Source organism: Solanum stenotomum, chromosome 12, assembly GCF_019186545.1.
Source record: "Solanum stenotomum isolate F172 chromosome 12, ASM1918654v1, whole genome shotgun sequence".
NCBI classification, from domain to species: Eukaryota; Viridiplantae; Streptophyta; class Magnoliopsida; order Solanales; family Solanaceae; genus Solanum; species Solanum stenotomum.
Window position 1 is genome coordinate 47,321,029 of NC_064293.1, and position 12,798 is coordinate 47,333,826.

The following is a 12,798-nucleotide window of genomic DNA, read 5'->3' on the forward strand; positions in this document are numbered from 1 at the left end:
AAAGGGAGGATTATAATTATTAAAGGACAATGTGCACTAACCTCGGAACAAAATCAAATTATAAATAAATGACAAAATATAACAAAATTTTTACATCTCGTGTGTTTACTTCTTTTTTTTTTAGCATATATATATAAAATATGAATAGTAATTATACTCGATTATACACATATTTTGCATAAATTTTTAAAATTTAAGTGGTTAAAATAGGCGATGTTTTTTTAAACCCCCCCTCATAAAATTTTTTTTTGGTTAAAATGAAAAAGAAAAAATGAGAAGGTTGTGACCGACCGCCTCATTTTGATCCAACGGCCAAGAATGATTAAGTTGTAATCGCAAGGCCGACATTTATTTTGAGATATTAATGAGAGATGGCCTCCTCCTTCTAAAACCCTTCTAGGGTATAACGAGGAAACAAGTGTTCTTCTTCAGTGCATCATTCCACCAAAGGTAAGTTTCTTCTTCATATAATAAAGGAGTTGTTCAGATTTTTTATTTGTGTATTAGTTGCATTTTTTTTTTAAAGCTTTTTCAAGATTAGGGTTTTACCATTTTCGATATGTGTTGCATGATCTCAATGGTTTTTGGGTAAAGGAGTGAGATTGATGGTTGTGACATACCCAGACTGTGATGAATTCTCATTGTAATATGGACCTGAATAAGACCGGAATCTATTGATTATCCATACTGCATATCCCAACTAGTTTCAAATCCGTTTATTTATGCCCTGTTGTTGATGACTTCCTTTAGTTTTTCCTTTGACTAATATGCTAGTATGGATTTTCGCCAAAGGAAATGGGTATCTTCTGAATTTTCCTCCTTACTGTTTATTTTTACATTGAATGTGTGAAACTGACTCTTTTCTGTCCTGGTTTACTAGGTTTAAAGATGGCTTTTCTCAATAAAATTGGGAATATTCTTAAACATGGAGTAGGTAAAAACACAAACTTGGAACTTTCTGCCTCAAATGGTTCACTTTTCCAGACTATAAGAAGCATGTCTTCGTCTAAGCTTTTCGTTGGGGGTGAGAAGATCTTTCCTGTGTATGGAGTTCTTGTTAGTTTTTCACTTCGTTTGTTTACTCTATAATTGTGTATTGTCTACTGCAGGTCTCTCGTATGGCACTGATGAAAGTTCTCTGAAAGAGACATTCTCTCAATATGGTGAAGTTATTGAAGGTACCTGGGTTACTATTTGGCATCTGTAGATTTAAAATTTAGCAATGCATTTCATTTAAAAGGGATGAATCACTGTGTAGTTGCAGCAGCATTAGCTAATATCAAGTCTGCCGTGATTACCAATAGAAACAAGCTAGCAGGTCTCCAGTGAATATGTAGTTTGTCCGTGGTTTTGAATTAGTTATAAAGTTGGAGTTCAAATTCATTTCTGTCCTATTAATGAAACAAGACGTATTTGGTTTGAATTGGACATGTTCCCTTATCAATTTAGTTCTTGGTGAAAAGTCTCAATTCTAATGATCTGTGAGACAGATCTATGTGCGGGGTCTCTCTGGAGATTTCTCTGAGGCCAGCTTCTTTTGCTGTGTGTTGTTTAACTCAACTTTGAAATAAACTATTTCCTCCCCATTTGCAGCTAGAGTCATTCTGGATCGTGAAACTGGGAGGTCCAGAGGGTTTGGTTTTATTAGTTTTCCATCAAGTGAAGAAGCAACAAGTGCCATGCAGGCCATGGATGGCCAGGTATGATGTTATTTCTAGCTGGAAGGTATCCTTGTGAACACAAACTACACATATTTTATCAATATCTGAAAAAGAAAGAGCTTGAATAGACTAATATGGATTTCATTGGAAAGGACATCTTTACTTGTAACACATAGTTCAGAGGACAATGTTTCACCCAGAACCTTACTACCAAATTCCTTTGTAATGACACTTTGTATCTGCAAAGAAGAACAGTGACACGTTTTAGTTTTTTTTTTTTGGTAACTAATCATTCTTATTACCAAAAGTAAACATTACAAAGCATATAAGAAGATCAACTGTTGGACATAGCCCCCACAGTTATCTTTACTAAGGATCGTTTGATACAAATGGCCGAAAAGACTCAGTCAAAACCTAATTACATCAATGTCTAAGAATTAGGTAGGATAAAAATTGTAATTGTTCAGCCATGCTGCAAGTTTATTCTGGTTTGCGCCTCTAGCATGAATGTCCTGTATGATGAGCTTGATCATAGCCTGAGGAGTCTGCCTTTTGTTTTGAAAACTCGAGTATTCCTTTCCCTCCAGAGATAGTATACTGCAGCAGCCAACATCATTCTGTAAACCTCATCTTTTGGGTTCCTTCCTTTAGCATGCACTTCAGCCCATTTCAGTTCTTCTGACAATTGAGCAGGGACCTTCGTTATGCCAATCCACTTCAGTAATTGCTTCCAAACTTCAGTAGATACCTCACATACAAAAAATAAATGGTTCAAGCATTCAGGCTTGTTCTCACACAGAGGGCACATCTGATTTGTAGTTACACCCCACTTGACTAATCTATCTCGAGTGTTTAACCTTCCAAGTGCAGCCAGTCTCAAAATAAAAATCCATCTAGGAAGGCCACTATTATTACAAACCAGTCTTCTCCATGACACCTTCTGAAACTGTCCTCTCAGCTTTACATAGAATTGCTTGATTGAGAAGTTAGGCATAGTTAATATGTCATCCACACTATATCCTGCTTGAGAAAAGTATTTAGTCGCCTTAAGGATCCTTTGAATGATCCACGATGCCTGGTTGGGAATGTCCATCAGCAAATCTATGTTCCCATAATAGGAGTGAGTCCACTTTACCCACAACGTATCTTTCTTCGTGCATATGTTCCATAAGAGCTTACTAATTGCAGCTTTATTCCATGTGGCCACATCTAGAATATTCATACCTCCGGCAACTTTTGGATAGCATACTTTATCCCAGGCAAGTAATGCTCTTTTTGATAGTTCAGTAACTCCCGTCCACAAGAAGGTTCTGCAAGTGGCCTCAATAATCTGGATCACCTTCTTAGGTAATACAAACACTTGTGCCCAGAATACTTGAATAGAGAACAACACGGATTTTATCAGTTGGGTTCTACCTGCATATGACAGAAACTTAGTTGTCCATGATTTGATTCTCCCCAACATTTTCTCAAGCAAAGGTTGACATTGAACAATAGACACGTTTTAGTTTGTTTATTCATTTCATGAAGTAATTATCATTATCACTTCACAGAGTAAAACTATTTGCAGAGTGTGAGAATCTTTTAGATAATCCTATCTCTTGTAATACCACTCACTTAAATATCTGTATAGCTTACCTTTAGCACCTGTCCCACCAAACCTCCAACCGGTTCCATCATGGGTTGGCTGATTAATGTGATATTTCCTAGCAACTTAATGCTATCAGTGGTCAATTTTGGATTTCTTTTAGAATGGCGCTTAAGTGATTTATGCTTCACAACTTCTTCAGGATCTTCATGGAAGACGCATAAAGGTGAATTATGCCACAGAAAAACGTCGTGATGGTTTTGGAGGTGGCTATGGTGGCGGTAACTATGGTGGAGAAGGTGGAAACTTTGCAGGTGGTGGAGGTTATGCAGCCAGTAATTATGGAGGTGGAGGCGGTGGATTTTCTGGTGGTTACAATTCTTCTGGAGGAGGTGGCTACAATTCTGCTGGAGGAGGTGGCTACGGTAGCAGTAGTGGCTATAACTATGGTGGGGAAGGTGGAAATGTTGCAGGTTCTGGAGGTTACCCAACCAACAATTACGGTGGTGGAGGGACTGGATTTTCTAGTGGTAACAGTTCTGCTGGAGGATACGGTAGCTATGGAGGTGGTAGTAGCAACTATGGGAACAACAGTTCCCCTGTTGAGGGTGGTAACTACGGAAGCAGCACTCCAAACATCAATTATTCTGGTCAAGGCAGTAGTTTTTCAGGTGGTTATGGCGGTGGCAACAGTGGGAATGACTTTGTTGGAGCTCCTAGTAACAATAATAGCTTCGCTAACACGGGATTTGGTGGGAGCTCTGAAGCATCATATAATGGAAGCCAAGAACAGGTTAGTGCAGATCAAGGAACTCAATCTATAAATGAACATCTTGGACAGGAGACACCAGAAGGAAACTACAGGGATAACGATGACGAACCAAAAGATTATGCCAACACCAGGGGCTGAAGAAATGTTTGGTTTCAAGAGAATGTCTAGGACATATGTTTGAGTCATGCGTGAATAAGATTAGTGATTCTGTACTATTGATATTTTTGCTTTCGGTATCAATTATACTCTGGTTTATTTTTATGGTGGAATTTTGAATTGGTCATTCCCATTTTCAATTGTACTGGCAATATGTGTATTAGTAATTACTATTAGCAATATTTGCATAAAAAGTGCATTTGTTTTTTCATTTGAGGATGTTAAATTGATTAAAGAAAAGTGACATCCTTCGTAAGTATGTTACAAAATGCAGAAAGAACGAAAGATACAGAAATTGCCAGAAAAGAGAAAATGAGACCTCTTACTCTCTCACAATTTGAATAGAAGAAAAAAAGTTGTCTTTGCAAATCTATGTAAGAATGAAATCTCTGGTAAAAAGGTCATAAAATTGGAAAATTGCTTTTTTTTTTTGGTTGTTGTAAAAGGTTAGAAAATCAATTCTCTGTAAGAAAACTATTTGAAGTTGAACATATTAATCTGCCTCTTGTACGTTACTATACTTAAAAAAATCATAAATAAGAATATAAGATGGTCAAATACCCTTTATTCATGTTGGTAATATAAAGATAATTTATGAAAATAGTATAAGACATATGAATAGATATCATTTGTAAATACGCTTAATAGCATAAGACATGAATAGATATCATTGAAATAGATACAAAGTTGAAAGTACTGCCTCCGTTCCATATTAGTTGACCACTTTCCATTTTTCATCGTGCTTAAGAAATCACAAATAAGAAGATGATTTTACTAATTCATTCCTTAAAAAACTTCTTGGAAATTTTACAAACAAATGTGAATACTTTTCAAAAAAATTAATTGCAAGAATAATATAGAAAAAAAGATTCGTTAACTTTTTTTGATTTAGTAAGGTGATCAAGTAATTATATTTAGTATGATGATCGACTAATATGAGACGGAGGGAGTAATAATAAACTCTTGAAATAATAATTATTTTTGGAACTTTTAAATTTATTTAGACTTCCAAAAAGTATTTATTTATATTACAGGGATAAAATGTGAAAATTTTAATTAATTTCATCATAATCTAGCAAGTGGATATGTATGTTGTACTCCTAAGTCCTAGCGTTAACAGTAAGCGAAAAAATAATACCTAGCGTTAATAATAAGCGAAAAAATAAAAATTGACAGTTCATCCCCGCGGGTGTTTTCCATATATATAAAGAGATAAAATATTAGATAATCATCAAGCTGGAATAGCTCAGTTGGTTAGAGCGTGTGGCTGTTAACCACAAGGTCGGAGGTTCAAGCCCTCCTTCTAGCGTTTTTCTTTTGGTTTTGCTCCATTCATGGACAACAATTAACCCACCCACCCAACCAAAATCTTAAACCCTAGTTCGACCCGTCGATGAAACCTTAAACCCTAATTCCACCCGCAACGAATTTGCCCGTGAACGTCTACCTCATACACTCCATCCCTTTTCTCTCTACACATTCGTTGTAACTGTGATATTTTCTTTTAATGGCGGGTATGGATATTGATGGGAACGTTGAAGAGGCTGCAAGGCGTGTACAGGTCCGGTTCGTTACGAAGTTGAAAGCCCCCTTTAAGGCTCCGCTTAGTTCCATTGCTATTCCCTCTAATCTCACCCGATTGGGCCTCTCTTCCATCGTCAACAACCTCCTTAAAGCCGGTAACTTTTAATTCTAACTGATTTTGTTAAGTGGAATGTGCATATGGAAGTGTCATTTAGTTTTGAGTTTATATGGAAGTGGATTAATTTTTTGTTTTAGATAAGTTAATTATAATTACAGTGATATGGTTGTTGAAACTGGAATAGATGTTTGTGAATTGTGGGTAATAATGATTCAATGTTAATTGTCAATTTGGCTTAATTGATTGGTTTAACTCACTTGTTTAAGCTACGAGCTAGTAAATTGCTATAAATGAGTATTTGTTAAGCTACATTGACAAGTTGAATAGGTTGTTGGTTGTGGTACAAGAGATTTGTTATTATGGGTTAACGGTGCCATAATTGAGTAACTTAGAAATTACTCTATCAAAATGTATATTGTGTCTAAATTTGATCAGATATAGAAGAGGGGGTTTCATATTTAATTAAATAAAGGACCTGATCTTATGTATAATGGACAAGCACTGTATTGTCTGCCCAGTGATTTTGCTATTTGTGTTTTTACTATTATGCTTACCTGTATGTCATTTGATTTTATTAGGAAAGGATGATTGGATTCCCGAGCCTTTTGATTTTCTCATTGATGGGGAACTGGTCCGCATGTCACTTGAAGAGTTTCTCCTTGCCAAGGGCATTTCAGCTGTAAGTTTCTTTCCTGAAATCACTTCTTGACTGCTTGAGTGACCAGAGTTCCAGTTGTACTGTTTTGTTTCTTTAGACCAACTTAAAAATCAAAAAATGCTTATGGAAGCTGGTTAATCTTGTTTCCAGAAAACTTATAGAATGGACTGTTTTGTCTCTTCAGACCAACTCAAAGAAAAAGATACTTAAGGAAGGTGGTTAATCTTGTTTCCAAAAAAAAAAAACAACGTAAAATGAACTCTGTACGTTCGTGTAATCTTTGATTTTATACACGAAAACAGAAGTGTAATTTTTGTTGTGTGGTCCATTAATGTGTAATCACATTCTTTTTAAAGTTTGTTGCTTCAAAAATAAAAAAATGCTTATGGAAGCTGGTTAATCTTGTTTCCAGAAAACTTATAGAATGGACTGTTTTGTCTCTTCAGACCAACTCAAAGAAAAAGATACTTAGGAAAGTGGTTAATCTTGTTTCCCAAAAAATAAAAACAACGTAAAATGAACTCTGTACATTCGTGTAAACTTTGATTTTATACACGAAAACAGAAGTGTAATTTTTGTTGTGTGGTCCATTAATGTGTAATCACATTCTTTTTAAAGTTTGTTGCTTCAATTTGTTTGAGCAAAACGATTGATGGATGATGATAATAATAAGCTCTAGAAAATAATGAATAGCCAGCCAGTGATAAGGTTGATGTTAGTGGCCCAAGCTCGAGGTGAACTTGTACCAACAGTTGGATTAGCTCAAATTTTGACCCTCCTTACTTGGATTTCTTTCTAATTCCACAAACTATCTACTGGCCGCTGCTAGTTTGATTGTTTGCATTATTTAGTAGGTTTTAATTCTTTTTATGCTTGCAATTGTATCTCATATTGGAGTTTCAAAGTTGTAGAAAAATCTAAAGTATTAACAGCTCTGTTTTAAAATTGTAGGTAGTGTAGTAACCGTAAATGCAAAAAATTGTAGTCAGTGTAGTTTAATGACAAAACATTTTCTTTCTGGAAATCATTAGATAACCGAGCTATACTTACGAGGTGTTTGAAATAATTGTACGTATTGCAAAAAGATATACACACCTGAAGGTTCTAGAAGTGCTGTTACTCTGTAATTCTAGTTCCCTCCTAGTTGTTTTTCTTATGTTCTTATTCACTAGCCAGAAGTGGCTTATTTTCAGAGTCACAAATCATTGAGATTTTTGACAATATATTTCACTAATGTTACTATATGTTTATTCAGTGGTTCTTCTACTCATCTTTTTTCCAACTGTTTTCTACATCTTTTACAGGAGAAAATATTGGAGATTGAGTACATTAGAGCTGTGGCTCCGAGGAAAGAAGAAGAGCCATCTTTGCATGACGATTGGGTCAGTGCAGTTGATGGTTCTAATTCCAAGTAAGCATGAGTGTGAAATTTGTTTTTCTAGAATCTCAGTTTGATCCTTGTAATTTTTACCGCCTTGTATATCATTCTTTGTTTAATATATTTAAGATTTGGTGGGTGTATGCTTGTAACATAACTTCTTTACTGAAAGACAATATTGGTTTATCCCAACCAAAAAAAAAATAGAGCCAGCATAATATAACTAAATAGAATGGTTGCATTTCTCTGGTTATTGTTTCTCTGTACCTTATACTACAGGTGTTGTGCATTCACTTCACTCATAGATATCTCTTTACTCACTACATTAATAAGGACAACATTTTTTATATAATTACATGATGCTGCTTTTGTCCCCTGTGATTGAAGGTGAATTTCATCCTCCATGTGCTTTTCCCCCTAAAATATTGGATGGTGACTGTTAATAATGTAATTAAAGGTCTTCTTTGCATACAATCAACCTATTGCCTTAATTGACAAGATGTGCATATTTGTGATCTGACAGGTTTGTTTTGACTGGATGTTATGATGGTTTTGGAAGGTAATCTACTGAGTGTTTATTCTTATGCTAATTGCATTTTTTGGTTATTGTATCAACCTAACATTTGATAGTGCTAATCAGAATATGGAAGGCTGCCGGATCTTGTACACATCTACTGGAGGGCCATACTGATGCAATTACTTCTGTTTGTGTTGTCAAACCAAGAGGTGTCAGTGGGATATCTCAGTTGCTCATTGTCTAGCATTATGCCTTATCGTCTGCTGCCATTATTATTTACCTTGACACCATGTTCATACTCCACATCACTTGCTCTTGATATTTCTTTTTCTGGTTTAATATTTCTTGTTGATATCCATTCTATTAACTTGCCTAAAATACACTGGATACCAAAAACTTTTACAAGCATTACAATCAGTATGGAGATATGGTTTGAATTTCTCCTGGATATCTTCTTCTCTGTGCTTCATTTCTTCTGGAATTCTGTCTGTGTTTATCATGCTTATACCTTTTATTTTCTGTAGTGGCTCAAAATGGTTCTGATCAAATAGTCGCTACGGCTTCCAAGGATAGGACACTGCGTCTCTGGAAGGTAAATGATGTGCCTGTGCTACTTATAACTCACTGTCTAATTTGTGATCTTCCCCTAATTAGTATTGTTTGGCTTAAAAGTTTGATGCAGATGAGTCTTCAGATCAGATAAAGAGGATTAGAGCCTTTAAGATTTTACATGGACATAATGCTTCTGTCCAGAGTGTTGCAGCAAATCCTGCTGGAGATATGGTCGTGCATCTCTTCACTTAATTGATCATTTAAAGCTTTTGATTATGAAATTGATTTTAAGAACTCTTACTGAATCCCAGTATTTATTGCATTGACAGGTGTGTTCAGGGTCCTGGGATTCTCAAATAGCTTTGTGGCAAGCAAGTGGCTCAGATACAGGTGACATCGTTTCAGTCAAGAAAAGGAAGAAGAATGCTGATGAGGAGGATCCTCAAGCAGAAGTATGACTACATTTCTTCTAGGTTAAAGACAGAAGGATACATCTATTTCATTCCACATAGTGTATAAAAATCCATCATCTGTTTAACAAGGATAACATGTCTGTTCTAACTTCTACCTTATCCAGAAAAAAGATAATGTGTCAGGTTCCCAAAAACAGTGAAAAAGGAGGAAAGAACAGTTCATGGCTGCAGTTACTATTTTGATATCAAAAACTTTCCAGTGCAAGACATACACGTAGAAAACTATCTACTTTTACTTTTTTACAAATCCTCTTCATCCCTGAATACTAGTTCACATCCTTTTCCATCCTACCTCTTATATGCTGCACCCATTCAATTGTCCCAACCTTCTTCCTGCAGCGCCTCCAACTTTGTGTTGATACTTCCTCCGTTCCAAATTATTGACATAGTTTGAACTGGCATGCAGTTTAAGAAAAAAATGAAGACTTTAGGAACTTGTGGTTTAAAATATGACATAACTGCTGAGTTTTTTGAAACTTGTTGCCTTAAACATACCGTCATTTAACTGGAACTACAGGGAGTATTTGTTCTTCTTCCTTTCCCCTCCCTGCTATCCCTCTCTGATCCCTAACTTCCTCCCTTGTTCCTTATTTACCACCTTTGTTGCCATTATATTCTTCTTTTCAATGTTGTTTCAGCAACAATTTTGTGCCAGGCAAATATGTCTCTGACTTTCTATGTTGTATCTCATTAACAATTGATATCGATTAGCGAAATCTTGTGTACGTTTTGGTGAATGACAAGAAACGTTCTGATTTCCTCAAGTGACAATGTTCATCATGCAATTGAAGGGTCAAAATAATTTTGAAATTGATTTTTGAAATATGTCAAGTCTTTGACTAGGAGGAGAGGTGTTATCTCTTATTATATCACTCTAAGTTGCTTTATCTATGTTCTCTCTCTTTCTTTGCCTCTTCCTTTTCTATTGTTTTCTCTTTCTTTTTTTGTAATGTTTGTTATCATAATCTTGTACTCAAAAAGTTCTATCACATCTTATGATCACAGGAGGAGGCTAAATCTACACTCGTAGGACATACACAATGTGTGTCGTCTGTGGTGTGGTCACAAGATGAAACAATTTATTCAGCATCATGGGATCACACTATAAGAAGATGGGATGTTGAGATGGGCAAGGATTCATTGAACCTGGTGACATGCTGTCTCTTTTCTCCCTTTCTTTCAGTCATATCTCTACTGTCCTGTGCACGTAGGCTAGTATTTCCTAAAACTATATTCATATGGATTGTAGAGGGGGGCGAAACAAATTTCCCACTTGCAGAATATGAAATTATGAAAATTTTGTGGAAGGTGTAGCACGTACATATTCTTTTCCTAGTGATATTGCTTTCACTTTCTGTCAGAGATAACATTTCTCTTTGGCGGTCAACAATCATATTTTTAAAAATTACCTCATCATGTTAAGTAACCGGTTTTGAACCTTTTTAATGCCAAGACATATAGCTTTTTTTAGTCTATTTGTTGAGAGCTTGAAACTGTTTAGTCCTAAAAGTATGGATAATGACCGCCTTCCTCTTCAACAGTATTGCGACAAAGTTGTTAATTGCCTTGATGTTGGAGGTGAAGGTTCTTCCCTCATTGCTGCTGGTGGTTCTGACCCTGTTCTTAGGATATGGGATCCTCGCAAACCAGGTTTCTTTCTTTTTCTGTCCAACTTGCAGATCACTTTAAACACACCCTTGAACTTTAATCCCTGTCTCTCTGTGCTTAAATATCTTTTCTCTGTTTATATTGTTCAAGCAACTGATGACCTTACATGAGACAATGATATATGAAAAAAACTCCTTCATTTATCACTTCAGGTTCTTCGGCTCCTGTCTATCAGTTCTCATCACACAGTTCTTGGATATCCGCCTGCAAATGGCATGAAAAGTCATGGTTTCACTTGGTTTCTGCATCTTATGATGGGAAAGTAATGTTATGGGACTTAAGAACTGCGGTTAGTGCTATACCTCTTATGTCTCTATAATGATTAGTATGTTTTTATGAACACTTACATTTTCCATTCATGGGTAAAACAATTTGTATTGCAGTGGCCCCTTGCTGTCATTGATACTCACAAGGACAAGGTGCTAATGTTTGCCTTCTAAGAACTGGTTTTACAGTATTTGTTCTATCACATTAGAATTTGCTAAACATTAGTCTGTCAATACAGGTTTTGTGTGCGGATTGGTGGAAAGGTGAAAGTGTAATCAGTGGTGGGGCTGACTCGAAGCTTTGCATCTCTTCCGATGTTTGTGTGTTGTGATTAGAGGTAAATTACTCTCTTTTTGTAGTAGAGTTTGAAGAGGAAATTTCTTTCACAGCCTAGTTAGGTGGAGTAGAACACAAGTTATTAGGAAAAAAAGGAATATAACCCATGTACGGTTGAGTTTTGTGTGTATCAAAGTTATGATAGGACAAGGTAACATTGTATGCAGAGAGAGTAAAGCTTGATGTGTTTTGCATACTTTGAAGCACTCTATCATTTGATTGACCTGATGGTAATTGTGACAATTGTTCATTTGGCAGAAGTTGTATTTTTGGCACGGGTGACAAGGTAGTTTGTGCGAACAGGAATTGGCCAAGTATATGATTAGAACTTTTGTTCTATCAGGACAGATTCTCCCCTGTTACCGATATTGTGCTCCAAAAGATGATGCAATTTTGCCTAGGGAGAATCGGTTGGGTCAAGCTGGAGAGTTGGAAATGGTTTGTATTATATATTCCTGCGAGGCTAAAATGATTTGAAGCTCATTTTTTTGGGTGCCTAGTGAGTTTGCAATACAAATATATATCCTAAGAGAATTTTCAAAGGATCTTATACGGTCACCTAGAACTGTATTTTATTTCAGCAACCATTCGTACCAATTTATCTGGAAGTAACTATATGATTATCGAAATTTTATTTGAGAGATTCAAGCTGTTACTATTCACGCCCATTTTTTCGCCTTTCCTTTTGAAAGGTGCCTCAAACAGTCCTGAGTTGTGTGAAAATGGTTAGTTTTAACACACTTCTTTCTTTTCTTTTTTTGCAATGAAGGTAAGTTTTATTACCAAAACAGATATGTACAGTACATATGAAAGCAGTAAGGCCTTTCTTTTATATTTCTTAGGAAGGTTCGAGTTTCTCAAATATGCAGCCAGCTCGATTTATTCAGAAATTGCAAGGAACTACTACTGCTACTACCAGTATGAACTACCAAGGCTTACAACTTATATTGTGTATTGCAATTGGCATCGTATACGTTGAGTGGATTTGGTTGTATGTACCATTCCGAAATGGTGCAAAACAATAATGTGCATTGTTTACGCCGAAGAAAGTATGCAACTCGAGTATATTTTATGGATCTTTTTGCCAGGGGAGAAAAACACTTGCTCGTCTGAAAAAATAATTAGGGAGT

The 12,798-nt window shown here is 35.9% G+C and overlaps 2 protein-coding genes and 1 non-coding gene across 6 annotated transcripts; all 3 read left to right on the top strand.

The window, feature by feature from the left end:
* Positions 1-316: 316 nt before the first annotated feature.
* Positions 317-4,371, top strand: LOC125846495 (glycine-rich RNA-binding protein 3, mitochondrial-like). Of its 2 annotated transcripts, none has more exons than XM_049525930.1 (5): positions 317-450; positions 881-1,024; positions 1,110-1,178; positions 1,594-1,700; positions 3,452-4,371. In XM_049525930.1, exons 2-5 carry the CDS (start codon positions 889-891, stop codon positions 4,157-4,159), a joined length of 1,020 nt encoding a protein of 339 aa, XP_049381887.1. In that variant the 5' UTR covers positions 317-450; positions 881-888; the 3' UTR covers positions 4,160-4,371. The 2 variants fall into 2 exon arrangements, with proteins under 2 accessions (XP_049381887.1, XP_049381888.1); XM_049525931.1 differs by having other exon boundaries at positions 442-454.
* A 1,041-nt stretch (positions 4,372-5,412) lies between these two features.
* Positions 5,413-5,486, top strand: TRNAN-GUU (transfer RNA asparagine (anticodon GUU)). The gene has a single exon. It is a non-coding gene; the product is annotated as a tRNA-Asn (tRNA).
* Positions 5,487-5,613: 127 nt separating this feature from the next.
* LOC125846492 (ribosome biogenesis protein WDR12 homolog) lies at positions 5,614-12,325 on the top strand. Of its 3 annotated transcripts, none has more exons than XM_049525924.1 (14): positions 5,614-5,856; positions 6,398-6,498; positions 7,782-7,888; positions 8,379-8,414; positions 8,496-8,581; positions 8,897-8,964; positions 9,045-9,155; positions 9,254-9,376; positions 10,403-10,546; positions 10,939-11,047; positions 11,218-11,354; positions 11,449-11,484; positions 11,571-11,669; positions 12,060-12,325. In XM_049525924.1, the coding sequence occupies exons 1-13, from the start codon at positions 5,685-5,687 to the stop codon at positions 11,661-11,663; spliced, it is 1,323 nt and encodes a 440-aa protein (XP_049381881.1). In that variant the 5' UTR covers positions 5,614-5,684; the 3' UTR covers positions 11,664-11,669; positions 12,060-12,325. The 3 variants fall into 3 exon arrangements, with proteins under 3 accessions (XP_049381881.1, XP_049381880.1, XP_049381883.1); XM_049525923.1 differs by having other exon boundaries at positions 11,927-12,324; XM_049525926.1 differs by lacking the exon at positions 12,060-12,325 and adding an exon at positions 11,838-11,856.
* Positions 12,326-12,798: the final 473 nt, after the last annotated feature.